Source organism: Salminus brasiliensis, chromosome 5 (assembly GCF_030463535.1).
Source record: "Salminus brasiliensis chromosome 5, fSalBra1.hap2, whole genome shotgun sequence".
NCBI classification, from domain to species: Eukaryota; Metazoa; Chordata; class Actinopteri; order Characiformes; family Bryconidae; genus Salminus; species Salminus brasiliensis.
In genome coordinates this window covers 45,937,802-45,958,164 of record NC_132882.1, presented here as the reverse complement: position 1 = coordinate 45,958,164, position 20,363 = coordinate 45,937,802, and the positions used below count along the sequence as shown (strand labels likewise).

At 44.5% G+C, this 20,363-nt stretch overlaps 1 protein-coding gene across 1 annotated transcript in view; it reads left to right on the top strand.

The window, feature by feature from the left end:
- The first annotated feature begins 5,039 nt into the window (after positions 1-5,039).
- Positions 5,040-20,363, top strand: part of rapgef5b (Rap guanine nucleotide exchange factor (GEF) 5b) — a 40,539-nt gene continuing 25,215 nt past the window's right edge. The window contains exons 1-9 of the mRNA XM_072680647.1: positions 5,040-5,460; positions 9,033-9,098; positions 10,153-10,259; positions 10,765-10,886; positions 11,735-11,903; positions 13,512-13,593; positions 16,327-16,378; positions 16,577-16,647; positions 18,747-18,860. Of these exons, the coding sequence (XP_072536748.1) occupies positions 5,317-5,460; positions 9,033-9,098; positions 10,153-10,259; positions 10,765-10,886; positions 11,735-11,903; positions 13,512-13,593; positions 16,327-16,378; positions 16,577-16,647; positions 18,747-18,860 (927 nt within the window). The 5' untranslated portion in view covers positions 5,040-5,316. The remainder of the gene's footprint in view (positions 5,461-9,032; positions 9,099-10,152; positions 10,260-10,764; positions 10,887-11,734; positions 11,904-13,511; positions 13,594-16,326; positions 16,379-16,576; positions 16,648-18,746; positions 18,861-20,363) is intronic.

Genomic DNA, 20,363 nt, shown 5'->3' with positions numbered 1-20,363 from the left:
ACACCGCACAGCTGCGCGACGACAGCGCGACACAGCGAGGTGCAGATTCTGCCCCCAGCACGTGAAATGGACGTGTGTCTCTCCGTGTGGTCCACACCGAACTTCTACACCTGTTTCATCCATGACTCACTTTTACCACTCTCCATTTCCAGACGCCTGCCTCCGTGCCTCCGTGCCTTCCAGTAGTTAGCGTTCGGCCACAGCCCCAAACCTCAGGTCAACTACAGCGGGAAACAGCACCACCTGCTGGGTGTCTAGGGAAGCATGTGCTCCTACCAGCCCTGCTAGCTTTTCCAAAGGTCACTGGTGTTCTTCGACCTATGCTAGCTGACCCCGACGACCTACTTAGGTCCTGTGCGGCTGCAGGTCTTGGGCTTTCGCTTGAGCAGCTGCTTTGTTGTGGTACTTTAGTCCCGACACTTTGAAGCTTCTATCAGATTAGCACACATGCCGGCCTGACCCGTTGCTAGCCGCTCGGTGTGTTTTGAAACTTTTCAGCTGCACTGTGACGGGATTTTTCACCGGAAAGGGACGTGGCAACACAACAGGTGGACAAAGCCCAGTCCAGGCAGAAAAGCCCGGCGGATAGATGGGTTGTGGTCTTCTTCACCCAACCTCAGTTAGCCTTAAAGCTAAAGTCTGATCTTAAACATGAAGATATTCTGCGGTCAGATCTTCAAGGCTGAGGCCTCCTCAGCTAGAGCATGACTTTTAGGTGTGCGTCTAATGTGCTGTTCTTCTGTCTCGGCTCAACGCAGTCGTTAACCCCGAAAGCGCTAAGGCTAATGTAGCTAACCGCTAATGCAGTCATAAACCACACCAGTTAGCACCAGTGTCTTCTGACACTCCACAGTCTCTACAAACTGGTATCCAGTTATCTGCAAAAAAAAAAGACTAACTACAGTGCTGTGAAAAAGTATTCACCCCCTCCAGATTTTCTCTGTTTTTGTACACACAGCTGATGCTGTTACACCTTTATTTACAACACGGTGAGATCAGATGAAGATCAGACTTTATCAAAAAGTCATAATTTCATTATAAGGGGACATATTATCCAAAGCTCCCTCTGTTAGGAATCTGCACTGTTAAAATGACAAGAGCCTTGAGACACTTTAGGAGGTTTTGTCACTTGAAACTATGGGAAAACCTCTTAACCTCTTTATAGAATCTTCCAGCAAAGGTTTTTTAAAAGAACCTATTCTCCAGGGTTCCTCCAGGGAAATCCTCTAGGAACCTTCCTACAGGCTCCTCTAAAAGCACTGAGGAACATTTGAGATTCCATCACTATTAAAAGTATAAGTTTCTTGAGGAACCTTTAGAGGTTCTTCAGTTTAAAACTGTAAAGGACCTTCTGAAAATTCTTTGAGGAACCTCCACAACCTCCTTTAAGGTTCCTCCACAGTTTCAAATGGAAAAACCTTCAAATGTTCCTCAAGGAACTCATAACACTTGGTGGATTGTGTACAGTGTGGAGCACCAATCAACCCACCTTCATTCAAATGAGTTCTTTGAGGAACCAGGATTCATACCCATCCAAAAGGTTCTTACATGCACCTCTAAGAGCACTGAAGAACGTATGAGTGTTTGGAGTGAGCTAGAGGTTCTTCAAGGAACTTCCCATTTGTACAGTGTGGAGATCAGGGTCTGAGAGAGTGGCAGAGAAACACTCCCTCAGGTCGAAAGGAAGAAACCTTAAGAGGAACCGAGACTCAGGAGAGGAACCCGTCCTCCTCTGGTCGACACCAGAACAACAAGAACAGCTGGACTGAAGGAGTGAGATCATGAAGAGCTATGACAAGAACAGCAGTCTATAGGTGGGAGAGAGAGGACGAGCTAGCAAGCAAGAGGGAGAAATAGGAAGTGAGAGTGTGTGTTTATGTGGGGCGCGAGGGCGAGCGAGAGATGCGAGAGAGAGAGAGAGATGTGAACTCAAGGTGAAGTAAATGATAGCTAAGAAGTGCAAAGAAGGACAAATGAGCCTGAACTTAGAAGCAAAGAAGCAAAGGGAAAGAATGGGTGTAGCTGAGAGGATCAATGAAAAGGGTGGGGATGTAGGGGGGCGGGGCCGAGCTGGGGCTCATTATCATTTAAAGGAACAGGCACTCAAACTCTAGGGCTGTTTAGTTTCGACCAAAGCAGGTATGAAGAGGGGTCCGTCCTCTTCCATCAATCAACAACATGATGACTGCCTCTGCAACAAAGAAAATCTAAAAAGGGTGTAATTACTATTTCACAGCACTGACTGCAATGTACACTACATGTCCAAATGTTTGTGGACACCCCTTCTACTGAATGCATTCAGCTACTTTAAGTTGCACCCATTGCTGAAACACTGACACACAGCTGGTCTAGTCCCTGTAGAGAAGAAGTACTGCCAATAGAATAGGACTCTCTGGAGCAGATCAACATCATGACCCTATTGGCTCCATGCTGCCTAATAATGCCAGGCGTGGGCTAGAGGGGTATAAAGCCCCCCAGCATTGAGGAGCTGTGGAGCAGTGGAGGAACTGTGTTCTCTGGAATTATGGTGGAGGAGCTGAATGCAATCAATCCAATCCTTACTTTTTTTTAAAAACCTTTGGTTTCAGAAGAATCAGTGAATGAATGAGTAGGTGTCCATATACTTTTGTCCATATAGTGCACTTACAATCCATTTAGGCTACAGTTAGCACCATGCTAACTGTGTTAGCTACATTAGCCTCGTAGCTCCAGTGTAAACTCCACACATCTGATCATGGCTTCCACCACCACGTGAAAGATGAGCTTCAGCAGCTGCTCTTCTCCAGCTGTTCAGTCAGCAGTTTTGAATCTGGTGTGTGACGCTTGTGTAAGATGTTTGTACCGCAGGCGTCTCTGTAAAACAGCGCAGTGTTTACACAACAGTCTGCTCATCTCACCACTTCAACCGATGTGCTCCCTTGAAGTCCCAGTGGATGAAGACAGGACCTTACCTCAGCACGCGGCCGTGATGTTCCCGACTCCGGCTCGGTTCTCCTCTGTCATTTCTTACGCCAAGCCCAATCGTACAGTTCAGAGAGCACAACCAGGGCCTGTCCATAATACTGTAACCATGGAGACGTTAACCACTTACACCCTTTCAGCCTCTCTCCTCATTTCTTTGTAATTACAGCATCTTCTCCGGCTGCTGTGTCAGTCTCACTGTTCCGGGTCCTTCCTGGTCTTTTTCAGTGTCCGGCAGTTCTTTGAGACAATCATTAAAAAAACTTTCAGTAGGATCTCCTCACTACTGCACTCTCAGCTCGTCTTATTCCAGCTGGTCTTGCTCGCAGGAATGGGGGGTGGGGGAGGGTGAAAAGTTCTGGGCCACAGTAAAGTTCTGGGCCACAGTAAGGGGGTTGTAAAGTACTGGGCCACAATAAAGTTCTAAGGCACAATAAGGGGGTTGTAAAGTTCTGGGCCACGCAAAGGGGGTTGTAAAGTACTGGGCCACAATAAGGTTCTAAGGCACAATAAGGGGGTTGTAAAGTTCTGGGCCACAGTAAAGTTTTGGGCCACAGAAAGGGGGGTTGTAAAGTACTGAGCCACAGTAAAGTTTTGGGCCACAGTAAGGGGGGTTGTAAAGTACTGGGCCACAGTAAAGTTCTGGGCCACAGTAAGGGGGTTGAAAAGTTCTGGGCCACAGTAAGGGGGTTGTAAAGTACTGGGCCACAGTAAAGTTCTAAGGCACAATAAGGGGGTTGTAAAGTTCTGGGCCACGCAAAGGGGGTTGTAAAGTACTGGGCCACAGTAAAGTTCTAAGGCACAATAAGGGGGTTGTAAAGTTCTGGGCCACGCAAAGGGGGTTGTAAAGTACTGGGCCACAGTAAAGTTCTAAGGTACAATAAGAAGGTTGTAAAGTTCTGGGCCACAGTAAGGTTATGCTGTAAAGTTCTGGGCCACAGTAAAGTTCTAAGGTACATTAAGGAAGTTGTAAAGTTATGGGCCACAGTAAAGTTCTAAGGCACAATAAGGGGGTTGTAAAGTTCTGGGCCACGCAAAGGGGGTTGTAAAGTTATGGGCCACAATAAAGTTCTAAGGTACAATAAGAAGGTTGTAAAGTTCTGGGCCACAGTAAGGTTATGCTGTAAAGTTCTGGGCCACAGTAAAGTTCTAAGGTACAATAAGAAGGTTGTAAAGTTCTGGGCCACAGTAAGGTTATGCTGTAAAGTTCTGGGCCACAGTAAAGTTCTAAGGTACAATAAGGAGGTTGTAAAGTTCTGGGCCACAGTAAAGTTCTAAGGTACAATAAGGAGGTTGTAAAGTTCTGGGCCACAGTAAAGTTCTAAGGTACAATAAGGAGGTTGTAAAGTTATGGGCCACAGTAAAGTTCTAAGGTACAATAAGGAGGTTGTAAAGTTCTGGGCCACAGTAAAGTTCTATGGTATAATTTTGAAAAGTTCTGGGCCAGAATAAAAGGGTTTGCCAGTTTTTATGCAGAATAAGGGGCTTTACAAAAGTTCTGAGGCACAGTAATAGAGTTTTGTAAAGTTCTGTGCCACCAAAAGATCAGTTAGCCTGTTTTAATCAGCTGTATGTTGTGTTTCTCACACTTTGCCACATTTGATTTGGTTGGTTTCTTGTGAATTTTATGTAAATTGAATGTAAATTTCTTAAACCTTTCAAAAGCTCTAAAATAGTGCTTTAATGATGTTTGATCATCATAAACATTATAAACAGTGTCACAGACGTGTAGTAATACCTGCCACACAGGTAAATATAATACATTGGGAAATGCTATTATACACGGACAGATTCATAAAGGGGGTATTTAAGAGTCAGAATTCAGATTTTATGGCACTGTGAGGAATAAAAACACCTTTAAAAGCGTTTAAATATTTATAATGGAATAAAACTAAGTGACCTGTGGAGCCCAAAGCTCACCTCGAATGAAAGTGACTCGTCGTCCTGGGCTTTGGATCGATTTGACTCATTGCCACGAACGAAGTTCAAAAGAATCGGTTCTCGATATTGGGGATTCAACAGACACCTTCTTCGTAGGTGACCGTGAGCGTCACGTGACTTCACCTTTCTAAGCAACGTAGCCACGCCTTTATTTACTCACGTGCGCGTGTTAGTGGTTCAAACAGGGCTCTGGGCTTTATGGTCGCTTTTCGGACCGAAGCCAGGCAGGAGCTCCGAGCTCAGGCTGATACCTGTGGGAGTGTTGGGAGGGTTCGGCTCCCCGGTGTGTTCAGGTCTGTGAACCGGGACTGGAAGGCGGCTGAGGCGGCTTGAATTAAACAAAGGAGGCTGCGGGGCGGGTGTGGGTAATGTGGATTAATTGGTTAGACGTGTCGCTGTGAGGGAGGTCGGGGTATGGCGGTGGTGGAGGAGAGCCCCTCCACTGGGAAGAGTGGGTTTTTGAGCTGGCGGTGGAGCTGGAGTCCAGTTAAAGAGGAGAAAGTGGAGGAAACGAGGCTGAAACAGAGACCACCGGTGAAAAAGAAGAGCTCTGAGGCCGTAAGTCGAAGTTACAGCGTGTTTGGTGGAATTGTCCGGTCCACCTTAAATGCTGCAGCGGTTACAGTCAGGCGCCCGAGGAGTCCGAGCGCAGCCGCCGCCGCATTTAAGGTGGAGCGGAGAGTTAGAGGGAAAGTGTGGAAGTTTATCCCTGTTTGCAAAACCACGTAACTCAGGCGGTTAAACCGGGCTTCTTGGTGTGGTTTTGTTTTTAGAAACGCCAATAAAACCTGTAGAAACGGCTGTGTGCTGCTGTGTGCTGCTGTTCGCCCGTTGGCGGCGTTTATTTGGCTGTAAAAGGCCTGAATCAGCTCCTTCATTTGATCCCAGTGAGTCACTGCAGACCTGTTCGGCGGGGCGGAGCTGAAGAAGGAGCTGAAGACACGGAACGCAGTAATAAGCGTTAATAACTGCTAATATGATGCGTATGAATTATTCAGTGTTTACTGTGAGTGATGCTGTAGCTACTGCAGAGTATTCAGGGTCCAGTATGAGTTGTTGAGTAACTAGTGGTTATGCAGTATCCTCAATGGATCTCTTAGTAACTACTATACATAATTATGATCCACTGGTCAGTAACTTGTATTAATGGGTCAGTATCCAGTATGAGTTGTTTAGTAACTTGTATGAATGGGTTAGTATCCAGTATGAGTTGTTGAGTAACTTGTATGAATGGGTCAGTATCCAGTATGAGTTGTTGAGTAACTTGTATGAATGGGTTAGTATCCAGTATGAGTTGTTGAGTAACTTGTATGAATGGGTCAGTATCCAGTATGAGTTGTTGAGTAACTTGTATGAATGGGTTAGTATCCAGTATGAGTTGTTGAGTAACTTGTATGAATGGGTTAGTATCCAGTATGAGTTGTTGAGTAACTAGTATGAATGGGTCAGTATCCAGTATGAGTTGTTTAGTAACTTGTATTAATGGGTCAGTATCCAGTAGGAGTTGTTTAGTAACTTGTATGAATGGGTCAGTATCCAGTATGAGTTGTTTAGTAACTTGTATTAATGGGTCAGTATCCAGTAGGAGTTGTTTAGTAACTTGTATGAATGGGTCAGTATCCAGTAGGAGTTGTTTAGTAACTTGTATGAATGGGTCAGTATCCAGTAGGAGTTGTTTAGTAACTTGTATGAATGGGTCAGTATCCAGTAGGAGTTGTTTAGTAACTTGTATGAATGGGTCAGTATCCAGTAGGAGTTGTTTAGTAACTTGTATGAATGGGTCAGTATCCAGTAGGAGTTCTTCAGTAACTTGTATGAATGGGTCAGTATCCAGTAGGAGTTGTTTAGTAACTTGTATTAATGGGTCAGTATCCAGTATGAGTTGTTTAGTAACTTGTATGAGTTGGTCAGTATCCAGTATGAGTTGTTGAGTATCCTGTAGGAGTTGTTGGGTAACTTGTATGAATGGGTCAGTATCCAGTAGGAGTTCTTCAGTAACTTGTATTAATGGGTCAGTATCCAGTAGGAGTTCTTCAGTAACTTGTATTAATGGGTCAGTATCCAGTAGGAGTTGTTTAGTAACTTGTATGAATGGGTCAGTATCCAGTATGAGTTGTTGGGTAACTAGTATGAATGGGTCAGTATCCAGTATGAGTTGTTGAGTATCCTGTAGGAGTTGTTGGGTAACTTGTATGAATGGGTCAGTATCCAGTATGAGTTCTTCAGTAACTTGTATGAATGGGTCAGTATCCAGTAGGAGTTCTTCAGTAACTTGTATGAATGGGTTAGTATCCAGTAGGAGTTGTTGGGTAACTAGTATGAATGGGTCAGTATCCAGTATGAGTTCTTCAGTAACTAGTATGAATGGGTCAGTATCCAGTATGAGTTCTTCAGTAACTTGTATGAATGGGTCAGTATCCAGTATGAGTTCTTCAGTAACTTGTATGAATGGGTCAGTATCCAGTATGAGTTCTTCAGTAACTTGTATGAATGGGTCAGTATCCAGTATGAGTTCTTCAGTAACTTGTATGAATGGGTCAGTATCCAGTGTGAGTTCTTCAGTAACTTGTATGAATGGGTCAGTATCCAGTAGGAGTTGTTTAGTAACTTGTATGAATGGGTCAGTATCCAGTAGGAGTTGTTGGGTAACTAGTATGAATGGGTCAGTATCCAGTATGAGTTCTTCAGTAACTTGTATGAATGGGTCAGTATCCAGTATGAGTTCTTCAGTAACTAGTATGAATGGGTCAGTATCCAGTATGAGTTCTTCAGTAACTAGTATGAATGGGTCAGTATCCAGTGTGAGTTGTTCAGTAACTTGTATGAATGGGTCAGTATCCAGTGTGAGTTCTTCAGTAACTAGTATGAATGGGTCAGTATCCAGTATGAGTTGTTCAGTAACTTGTATGAATGGGTCAGTATCCAGTGTGAGTTCTTCAGTAACTTGTATGAATGGGTCAGTATCCAGTATGAGTTGTTTAGTAACTTGTATGAATGGGTCAGTATCCAGTATGAGTTGTTTAGTAACTTGTATGAGTTGGTCAGTATCCTGTAGGAGTTGTTGGGTAACTAGTATGAATGGGTCAGTATCCAGTATGAGTTGTTGAGTATCCTGTAGGAGTTGTTGGGTAACTAGTATGAATGGGTCAGTATCCAGTATGAGTTCTTCAGTAACTAGTATGAATGGGTCAGTATCCAGTATGAGTTCTTCAGTAACTTGTATTAATGGGTCAGTATCCAGTAGGAGTTGTTGGGTAACTAGTATGAATGGGTCAGTATCCACTAGGAGTTGTTGAGTATCCAGTAGGAGTTGTTGAGTATCCAGTATGAATGGGTCAGTATCCAGTAGGAGTTGGTCAGTAACTAATATAAATTATTCAGTATCCAGTATGAGTTGTTTACTAATGACTTGGTCAGTGTTCATTTGATACATATTCAGTATGAATTACATACTATTTACTGGTGAAAGTGAAGGGAAGCAGACGTCTGAAGCTCTAATAAAAGCTCCTCACAGAAAGTTCTTCACCTAATGGTGATGAAGACGCTGCCTGATGCCTGAGACACTGTTCTACCAGAGTTCTGAGAAGAGTTCGGCTCTAGAACCTGCTTTTAGAACCAGATCATTAAAATGGTGGAGGGATACATGCTGCAGGGTGTAGTGCAGCTACAGAAAGTAGTCCCTAAAGAGAACTGCATTAGTTCAGATTCTCTATTCACTATTTTACCTTCATCATCATCATCATCATCATCTGAGTTTTATATGGAATGATGATTTGTGTAGCTGCACTGGTGGGTTTGGATAGGAGATACATTATGGGCTGTATCTGTGTTGTAGTCATGGCGACTGACGCCTGCTTCCTTTCACCTCCACTGTAGAGAGATCAGAGTGGGTCAGTTTCTCTACAGTGAGGCTCAGATTCACACCGGACCCCCGACTCTGGATTAGGAGTTCTGGAGTGCTGCAGGTTTGTGAATGGGGGAGATGGTCTGGATAGGCAGTCTGTAATTTGGTGATTGCGCCGCTGATTGAAGCCGTGTTGGGAGATAAGACTGAGCAGACAGTGTTTATTGTTTGAGGAGACAGAGGCTCATTGTTTATAAAGAGTTTAACCTCCGCCTCCTCCTGTTAGATTGCATCGGAGGAGCAGTCACCTGAGACCATCCGCTGTCTGAACTCCGGGGCCGCCGGACTCCAGGTAAGGCGCGCACATCCCAGCACACGCTCCTCATCCTCCCCGCCGGAGAGACCTGAAAATCTGGTTGCAAACGTGCCCGCCGGGTGAAATCTGACCCCTCTCTTGTTGATTATCAGCACTTTAGCGCTGAGTGACGGCTGTTCTAGCCCTGACTCACAGCTTGACTCGACTCGCCGGCGCTGCTGGACTCCTGTTAGGGCCAGAGTCGTGGAAAACCTACTAGTGTAGTGTGTAAACAGGGCTTCAGAGCGTCCTACGGTTCATAAATACTGCAGAACAATGCAGAATTATGAGCCTGTGGAGGCGGGACTTAGTGGTGCATGGGCAGGGAAGCAATCTGCCAATCAGAGGCTCTTCTGCTTCGGGCATTGCTGCGTCAGCCTTCAGAAGGCCGCTGGCTGCCCCCCACTACCTAATCTTTCCTAGGTCATAATCAGTTAAGGGGGCGTTACTGAAAGCAGAGCTGAATTTTTGACCTCAAGGGGGCGCTCTACCCCAATTTAGAACAGCTGGAGACAAATTTTGCCAATCACATTGGACTTACTTCACACAGATGTATGTTATATGTAAGGTATGTTAGTGCTTTAAGGTTAGTAGATAAAATGTAGGGTTAGTTGCCCTTTAATGTTTTTGTGATGTCACAAACACATTTGCATACATTTCCCTACTCAGCCTGAAGCAATTTAACCCCGCCCATTCATGCTGAGGTCATCTGCTGAGGTCATCTGTGCTGTAGCAGCCTGTGCTGCTTTTTGAATGAACAGCCAGGACTGAGCGGCCAGTTACAAGAGAGCTCATTTGCATATATTTGTGTTAAAGGCACAGTGTGTTCAATTCTAAGGAATAAAGACGGGTTGGAAAAGGCAGTGTGGACATGAATTCTGACTGGTTTTTAGTTCAGAAACACATATGTTAAACTTGGGCCTCGTGGATAATGTGCAAAATATAATATAAATTATTATATATATATATTTTACAGTGTGTTTTTGGAGAGGGGAATGTATTTGTTGTCTCTGTTGATGTTTTGAGAGAAAATATCTGTTTTGTGTTGAAGGCTTGTGTGAAGAATGTGTCGTGTGCCGGACGCGCCCTGAGGAACGCCTTCCTATCCAACGGGCAGGAAAACTGGAAAGCCCACGTCAAACTAGCCCGAATCATCAAGTAAGTCCAGACACCATTTAATTAAATATTGATGAAATAATTGGTTTGGCCCCACAGACCCTCATTTCTACACGATTCCCTGAACTCAGTAAAGAGCAGAAACTCACTGACTCTAATCTCACTGATAATAGAAGTCAATGGGCAGATGAGTTAAAGGGGTGGTCCGGTGTGTATCATCCTGACCTCTATCTGCTGTATCTGTAGAGTACGGTCCATCACCACAGACCCTCATTTCTACACGATTCCCTGAACTCAGTAAAGAGCAGAAACTCACTGACTCTAATCTCACTGATAATAGAAGTCAATGGGCAGATGAGTTAAAGGGGTGGTCCGGTGTGTGAGGGTCTGTGGTGATTAGGATGGGAGTTTATGGACTGTTCCTCTATGAACTCCTTCTTCCTTAAGTTTAAGCTGTGTGACTCCGTCGTTGACTGTGTGTGTGTGTGTGTGTGTGTGTGTGTGTGTGTGTGTGTGTGTGTGTGTGTGTGTTGATGTCCTCCTACAGAAGAAGTTTCGTAGGGCTGGAGCTGGTGCAGTGGCTGATGGAGCAGCGTGGTTGTGTTCAGAGCAGAAGCACAGCTGCTGGAGTCTGGAACGTTCTGCTGCAGCATCGGGTTCTGCTCTCAGGTACGTGGAGAACGCTGGTCTTTCTAAGATGAACCTGTGGGGCTTATTGACACTAGATAAACTCTATATAATGAGAAGTTTGGGTGATGTAGGGTTTGTCTCAGTATTGGGTAATGTTCTTCAGATGGCCAACGCAGAATGTTGGGCTTGTTCAGGTATACGCAAAGGTTCTGGTGACCTTAACAAAACAATGCTTAAATTGGACCTGGGTCATGGGCCTTCCTAAATGTGAATAAGAAAGTAACCGATGGTCCCAAGGCAGCTTGCAGTTTCTACAGTGTGGCAGCTCCGAGGACGTGTGGAGGTCAGGGAGCCCAAGAAGCCTCTCGGAGAGAACTGCTCATATGCTGGTAAGACAGGCAAACCAGCACCCCCCATATGACTGCAGAGAACCTGCAGGAGGGTGGTGCACTGTTCTACTGTGCAGCGTTGCTTACACAAACAACCTTCAGTTGCGACCTGGTCACTGAACTCTGTGTTTGAAGGCTGCAGAACATCTAGAGAAGCCTGGTTAGTTATGGGAACTAGATGTGGAGATGGTTAAGCTTTTTAAATTTTTTTATTTATTTAATTTTTAAAATATTGTTCAACAAACGCAAACAGTCTCTTCGCAGGAAATGACGTCATTTTGTATCATTTTAATGGTGGTTTCAGTAAAAGATGGCAAACAGGAGACAGTGAGGGGGGAATATCAGCTGTACAGTCGAGCCTCCGAGCGCTGATACACACAGATTCACACTGCTTTACACACTGAACTTCGGTCTGGAGGCCTTCGTTCACAGGGATTGGTGCCCCTGTCCTGTCAGGCAGTGTAACGCTGAGCCCTGCTGTGTTGCTGTGTGTTCCAGTGGAGAGGCAGGCGGTGTTTGAGGACTCCGGTTCTCTGTACCAGTTCTCCTTTGAGGAGTGTGAGGCTCACAGCTGTGAGTTTAGGAATCCGAGCCAGTGGCAGAATGGAGTGAGCCTGCTGTTGCAGCTGGTCCCCCACATGCAGCTCCGCGTTGGGACCCATAAACAGTGAGTGGATGTTTAAGCTCTGTGATGTGGTTTTGGTGCTGTTTTAAGTTTATTCAATTCTTTTTCATATAAATTTTTTAATCCCAAGACACTTTGAAATGCAGACATATTGCAAGTAAGGAGGTTTAATTAGAAATGTTATTCATCTTATTTTTAGACATTTGTTTTGATTATTTTTTACTTTATTATGTTATTTTATCTGAAGACATCGTCTGAGTACATGACTTATAAAATATAGCAACTGGGTGCGACTCAGGGTGCAGTTCCATCACCCGCCAGCAGGTGTCTACATACCACAGTGTTAGTGAGGGACGCTCTGTCAGTCATGTCCAGCACACACACTCCAGTATTTAAATGTGGCACCTAATATCAGCAGTCATTGGCCATTTTATTAGAAACACCTGCCAAACAGTTGCATTGTGTAGATGTACAGATACAGACTGTAACTCCAATAGGACCACAGAGGAGCGATGTCTGGGTGGTCAGCACACCCCTGTGAAGAATTTCTGTGTAAAACCCACAATCCATACTGGCTCATGTATGGAAATGAGGCTGCAAAAACAGCCAGTTTTGAGTTTCTTGTTATGAACAAGATCAACAGAGCTCATTTACATATTAGCTTTAAAGTAACAGGCCTCATGTATGGATATGTTTGAAATGTGTTTATAAATTTATTTATTCATTTATTTATTCATTTATTTATTCATTTCCTTATGTAGTGCTTACCATCTCCAGTAGGGGGTGCTAACGCTCCACCTCTTAAGAAGTCTATCAACCAAAATGGACCTACAGTGAGAGGTTCTATGATGGCCTCCTTAAGCCCATCAACCCTATTTCTGCCAGAAAATAAAAGCTCACAATCAAAAAGAGAACTTTCTGAATTGCCCCCCCCCCTTTTTCCCGCAGTTCAGTGAATCCCCCCTCACAGGAATTGATCAGATCCTGCACAGTTTGGAATAACCCTTTATTTGAGGCCACACACTCGGACCAGCCAGTCTGCCCAGTCCGGAAGAGCAGACGGATGTAAATGGAAGTCTGTAAAGTGGGTCAGTGTGGCGCTGTCCTCACTGTTGTCCGTTTAGTCCAGGAAACGCCCCCTCGCTGAGATGAGCTCTGTTTTTAGACCCCTTTTCCTCTCCTTTATCGCCATCGCTTCCTAGCGCTGCCCCCGCGTGACCGTCAGCTAACCCCCCCAGTACAGCGGCTCTGCTGCAGCCTGTTACTCTTCATTTCAGCTTAATAAATACTAATTATAATAGTAATAATATATATATATATATATATATATATATATATATATATATATATATAATAAAATTTTCCTCCTGTGCTCTGTAATTAATTGTTTAAGACTGATGCATGTAAATTACCTGTATTCTGATTGGTTGCCCTGTGTTGTGCCTCGTTCAAAAAGAAGTCCAGGCTGTAGCGCTCCTTATAACTTCATTATGAGTGGGTGGGGCCAAACTGCTATAGGCTGAGTGTACATATATACCTGTAACATACTTTAGCCCCGCCCACTCATTACAGCCCTAAGTTCCAAATGCTTTTTAAATGAGGCACAGCCAATCCGAACAGAGCTGTTTATCACCATGTTTCTGTCTGCAGGTGGGATGAAGAGACCAAGAGACACTCGGACACTTCCGGCCATGTTGTCCAGATGAGGGCACTCGAGCGTCTCACATCAACGGTGAGAAGTCACTGCATTTACTGCTGTCCATTACAGATACACCTTACAGTCACTGTGGAAAAAAAATCCCACTTTATTACTAATTCATATTGGATATTAATGTTAATAGAGCTTCATACTGGATATTAATGTTAATAGAGCTTCATACTGGATATTAATGCTATTAGAGCTTCATACTGGATATTAATGTTATTAGAGCTTCATTCTGGATATTAATGTTATTAGAGCTTCATTCTGGATATTAATGTTATTAGAGCTTCATTCTGGATATTAATGTCATTAGAGCTTCATACTGGATATTAATGTTATTAGAGCTTCATTCTGGATATTAATGTCATTAGAGCTTCATACTGGATGTACAGTACTGTGGTTTGTGTTCAGTACGTTCATCTGCTCTGTAATAAGCTCTCTGAGCGTCAGCACTTCAGGGCTCAGAGTCTTTACATTAGGTCCTGCTGAGCTCGTCCCTTCTGGCCATTAAGGTAACGTTGCAGAACTGCTGCTCAAGGTGAGGCTGTGCACCTGCGGTGTCCTTGGCAACAGAAAAAGAACCCCTTGCCCGCAATTCTGCATTTATTCCGGACACCCGGGGGACGTCACGGAGTGCACTATTAATTTCCTGCTGTTCTTTGTATGGAGCTGGAATGTGTTCAGCTGTTCGGCTGTTCAGCTCTGCTGTTCACGCTGACTGCTGGCCTATCCTGAACTTGGGCTCTCTGAGTATTAAAGCGATAAAAAAAACTGACCGACACATTTTCCCCCAACTCTGAAAGTAGTCGACCTGTTTCTGGTGTCTGGGGGTCGGCTTCTGTAGTTTTAGCACCGAAGCAGCAAGGCTAATGTAGCTAACAGACAATAAAGGCTTTTACCCACCAATTAGCATCGGAGCAACGAAACTAATGTAGCTAACCTGTCAGGGAGTCTTACCCCACCAATTAGCACTGGAACTTCAGTCCATGTTCTAGATAAGTGAGGCCGAGGATCGTTGAAAATATCCGCCCTACACGTTAAACCCCGCCCTGTTCACACTGAAGTTATAAGGAGTGTTCCAATTCACAGTACAGGACGGCCAATCAGAACAGAGCTTTTTTTACATTTCAGTCTTAAAGGGACAGTGTGTTAAATTCTAAAGGCTGAAGAGAGGCTGGAAAATCGTTGCGTAGCAGTGAGCTGTGGCTGTTTTTAGGTTATAAATCTACGCCTCAGGGAGAGGAGAAAGCAGGACGCGTAATTCTGTACTTCATATCAAAGCCTGTAGTCCTGGGGTTTGTTCCCGTCTAGCTGGAGAGAGTTTAATAGTTGCATTAGTGGAACTGCCAGGCAGGGTCACTGTGTCGCAGTTCCCAAACAACCCCCATTTATCACTGGCCTTTTCTCGCTGCTCTGCTCGGCCTCATGGGGGATGTAGTTTTTCCTGGGCTGCTGGGCATGGTCAAAGGGGCAGTTTGGTGGAAAATCGGAGTATCATGATTGATCTCTGAGACCAGATTCAGTCGATCAGCCAAGACATGTCTGGTGTCTGTGCTCTCGAGAATGATGGTGGTGGAGCTCCATACAGTACTGGGATGAGTTGGGGATGATGAGGTAGGGTAGTGATCATCATCATCATCATCATCATCCAACATCCTGACTTCGTTAATGCTCTTGCCGCCTCACAGCAATGCTCTATCCTCCAGAAGTCTTCTTCTCTGGACAGTAGAGACAGTTACTCCAACAGAAGCAGGATCAGCTCTTTAATCCCCTTGATTTCAGAAGAAATAGTGAACGAGCAGACGTCCCAATACTTGATGTCATCACCACCACCTCATCATCCCCAACTCATCCCATCAAATGTACTGGATGGAGCTCCACCACCATCATTCCAGAGAACACAGTTCCTCCACTGCTCCACAGCTCCTCAATGCTGGGGGGCTTTATACCCCTCTAGCCCATGCCTGGCATTATTAGGCAGCATGGAGCCAATAGGGTCATGATGTTGATCTGCTGCAGAGAGTCCTATTCTATTGGCAGTACTTCTTCTCTACAGGGACTAGACCAGCTGTGTGTGTGTGCATTTACACCTCTGTGTCAGCAATGGGTGCAGCTTACAGTAGTTGAATCCAGTCATTAGAAGGGGCGTCCACAAGTATTTGGTCGTGTAGTGTGTATGTGCGTGGCTGCAGGTGTAATGGGAGGTGTTGGGTGTATATTCTTCGGTTATTCATCGGATTCTCAGTCAGAGGAAACGGGCCAGCAGTCCTGCTCTCCCTGTCTGCGATTTAAATTCACTTAAAGGTTCATTTAAGATTCAGAGCTTCAGGCCAGTTGAGACCTTTAGAGAGACTAATGAAGATCCGCTGCCTTGTGCCCTCGGCACCTGCTGTGGAGAAGATTGCAGATGATCTACACCATGAAGCGCACCGCATTAAAGGAGCACTCCACCACTTTTTCCAACCTAACATAATCTATCTGCGGTGTCTGTAGAGTACGGCCGATCACCACAGACCCTCATTTTAGCACGTTTAAAACATACCGGACCACCCCTTTAACTCATCTGCCCATTGACTTCTATTATCAGTGAGATTAGAGTCAGTGAGTTTCTGCTCTTTACTGAGTTCAGGGAATCGTGTAGAAATGAGGGTCTGTGGTGATGGACCGTACTCTACAGATACAGCAGATAGAGGTCAGGATGATGCACACCGGACCACCCCTTTAACTCCTCTGCCCATTGACTTCTATGCTGTGTTTTAACAGGTGCAGAATGAACTGGTGGCTGCGCTGGCTCGCAAAGCAAAGACCAAATCAAGTAAGATTAGTTTACTGCTGTCTTTCAGCATTTGAACGGACATGTAGTAATAATAATAATAATAATAATAATAATAATGAGCTGCAGTAGAGGTAATTAGGGGTGGGCAATATGACGATGTGCTATTATTACTGTGATCAGATGAAATCCCGCTCCTCCTTTCCTCACCTGAATATTGTGTATTAAATGTCTTTGCAGTGATTGAGGACACCCCTCCAGACCGTAGCGCTGACCCCCCGGCTCACACACCGTGTTCCAGTGAGGAGAAGGTACGGCGATGATCCTGAGGGTCACGGGGAAGGGAGCGCAGCTGGGACTGGGGTCTTAAGACCGGGTCCGGGTGACCAAAAAGTCACAGTAATTCCTCTGGAAAGCACGAGTCATCATTATCAGTACAATAATACTAGCTAATGTATTGATCTATTGTATTGATCAGGCTGTTTTGGTAATTAGGATCGTCATCTACTTGATACAGATGTTTGATACTGGTGTTGAGAGTGATCTACTCAGTACTGAACAATACTCCAGCAAAACGATTAACACACTAGTGATCATTTTCCTGAACACAGGAGGAACTGTTGATTGATTTGAAAGACCCGTCATTTTTAATCAAATGCATGCAGAAAACACTGGCTGCCATTAGCTAGAACCTGGCTCCTGTTAGCTAGAACCTGGCTGCCAGTGTTTTCTGCATGCATTTTATTAAAAGTAACAGAAAACGGATCTTTAAAGTCAATATTAAATCAATAATAATAATAATTCTAGCTATTTTAAAAATGGTACTGTACCTCTCTCCAGATTTCAGTGTTAAAAGCTAAAAGTCTGTGAAGGTAATGAACTAGAAACAGACAGACCGGATTTGGGGACCGCCGTGAGGAATGTTCTCCTAGCCCTGAGAGTTACTGACTAGACTGAAGATGACCCCTCCACTGTGAGTGTGTGGTGTGGTCAGATCCACGGTGGAGCAGACGAGTGTGACTGGAGAGTGAGGTGATGTGTAAATGAGAGAGGGAGTTGGTTCCTCTGTGTTTATGGGTTATTGGCGTTTGCCTCTCTGTGCCGAGGGCTGGGAGGAGTGTGAGCTCGAGGCTCTGAGCTTCAGCTTCTTTATATAGACAATCCAGCTAATATGGAATTCCTCTGGTGAGGACGGTGGATCCACCACATTCCTTTCTGTTTCCCTCACTTTAAAGCATGAGGTCATTGAGTTCTTTTCAGGAAGCTTGGTCTGTGTGTGTGTGTGTATATATATGTGTGTGTGTGTGTGTGTGTGTGTGTGTGTGTGTGTGTGTGTGTGTGTGCAGGTGCATATCATTGCTGTCGTAACAAATGCTTTGATGTCTTTATGACCTTTACAACAGCAGGAAACCTGGGTAACACTGTATTTAGCCTTTAACCTGGTTCTAATCCTAACCCTAACCCCCTAATTTAACCTCAACCCTAACCCTGGTCCTAAACATGATCCTAACTAATGCAGTTTTCTTTAGGGACTACTTTCTGTAGCTGCACTACACCCTGCAGCATGTATCCCTCCACCATTTTAATGATCTGATTTTAAAAGCAGGTTCTAGAGCCGAACTCTTCTCAGAACTCTGGTAGAACCGTGTCTCAGGCATCAGGCAGCGTCTTCATCACCATTAGGTGAAGAACTTTCTGTGAGGAGCTTTTAGTAGAGCTTCAGACGTCTGCTTCCCTTCACCTCCACTGTAGAACCACAGCTCTGACTGGGGGAGCTTATCTAGAACCTCCACTGTAGAACCACAGCTCTGACTGGGGGAGCTTATCTAGAACCTCCACTGTAGAACCACAGCTCTGACTGGGGGAGGTTATCTAGAACCGAGTGTTTCACTTCAAACTCACCAAACCTCCACTCTGATTTAATTTTGTTTTAAGTGCCTGATTACCTTGGTGGATTTCCCCTTTAACCGTGTGATGCAGTCTGTATGTGTGTAATAGCTGGAATCCGAGGCTTTTTCCAGCCCTGGTGCTCTTCCACACTCTGGGTGGGATTTTCTCCCACTTTCTGGAGATTGTGAAACTTCCTATCCAGGATCGCAGCCACTGGCAGATGTTTCCTGACCCCCCTCCTCTCAGCTCTGTGCGTAAGAGAGAAGGAGAGGGGGAGAATATAAGGGAAAAGAGAGGCAGGTTCATTCTCCTCCTCAGGAGAGATGCCCGCTGCAGCAGGAGCGCTGGGTCCCAGCTCGGACTGAGAGTGGACTGAGAGTGGACTGAGAGTGGACTGAGAGTGGACTGAGAGTGGACTGAGAGTGGACTGAGAGTGTAGTGTTTGGGCTGGTCTCTCTGAGGGGTCATGGCGTGGGACTGTGGCCTCAGGTTTGTGTTCTCTGTCTCTCCTGCTCTGCAGCACGGCCCCCAGGCTGGGTTTCACCACACTGAGGAAATCAGACGCATGGAGGTGGTCCAGAAACTGGCCAAGGTTCTCCAAAGCCCACTCAGACCCACCGAACCACCAGCTGAGGTGAGAGAGACGCGAATCAGACTACTGCAGTGTGTGTTGAAGCTATAGTTGTGCATTTAGGACACTTTGACATTTCTGCTTACCCCCCTGAACCCTAGCAGGTGCTCTTTACCATTTAAACCCGCACTGCAGTTCATAGTGGATGTAGAAAAATTCATAGTGGATACTGAATGTGGTACTGTGTATGGATTCGTTTATAGTGAATCATAGTGGACGCTGAAGTCATTGTTTATATATTGGATAATTCATAATTGGTGCTGAATAATTCGTAGTGGATATTAAATTCATAGTGGGCACTGAATATGTAGTGTACATATATAGAATAATTCATAGTGGACACAATTTATAGTAGATGTATGGAAGATTCATTTGAAATACTGGGTTATGTCATCCGTAGTGGATGATGGATAATTCATAGTGGACCCTGTAGTTCTTGTATATATTGGATAATTCATAATGGGGGCTGAATAATTTGTAGATACTGAATAATTCATAGTGGATATTTGATCGTCAATAGTGGACCCTGAATATGTAGTGTACATGCATAGAATGATTCATAGTGGACATTAGATAGTTCATTGTGGACACAACTTAGAGTGTATATCAAATTATTCAAAGTAGATATAAAACAATTCCTATTATATACTGGATTGTTCCTAGTGCATAATGAATAATTCATAGTGGATCCAGGATACTTAATATTGGACGCTGAAGTCATTGTATATTTTGGATAATTCATAATGGTTGCTAAATAATTTGTAGGTACTGAATAATTAATAGTGGATATTTGATTGTTCATAGTGAACACTGAATTTGTAGTGTACATCCATAGAATAATTCATAGTGGACATAACTTGGTATATAGCGTATATATAAAATTATTCTAAGTAGATATGGAAAGATTTCTAGTGGATGATGGGTAATTTATAGTGGAGACTGAATAATTTGCTAATATCAATACCTGAATAACATACTTGGACAAAAATGTACATTACAGTGGGGTGGAGTCTCCCCTCGAATAAGGTGCCAGTTAATTATCTCATGCCTGTCTCTGATTGGCTGACCACGCTATAGTCCATTTCTTGCCCCCTGTCAGTTGTTGGTCATCAACAATGGCAGGAAGATCTGACGCAACGGCCAAAAGACTGGACCAAGCCGGTCGCTGGACCTGACCACAGCATGTCAAACCGAGTGCCTTTGTGTTGCTGACCTTTCCTTCCAGGCCTTTCCAGGAGTTTATAGCGCAGCAGAATGGACTAATTTTAGTCTTCACGTTTAGTACAGTAATCTGTGCTGTTTATCCTCTCGTCTCTGACGCCAACAGCTGCCTGCCCTTATTGTCTCAGTGAATGTCAGATTTTGCGTGATTTTACACCTCCATAAATATTTACTATTTATACAATAACTGCTTTACACTCGGCCTGGGCGAGGTCTGAAAATCAGTAGCGCAGTAGCTCGCGCTGCCCACTGCAGCTTAGACCTGAAGTCTGTCCTGTAGTTTGG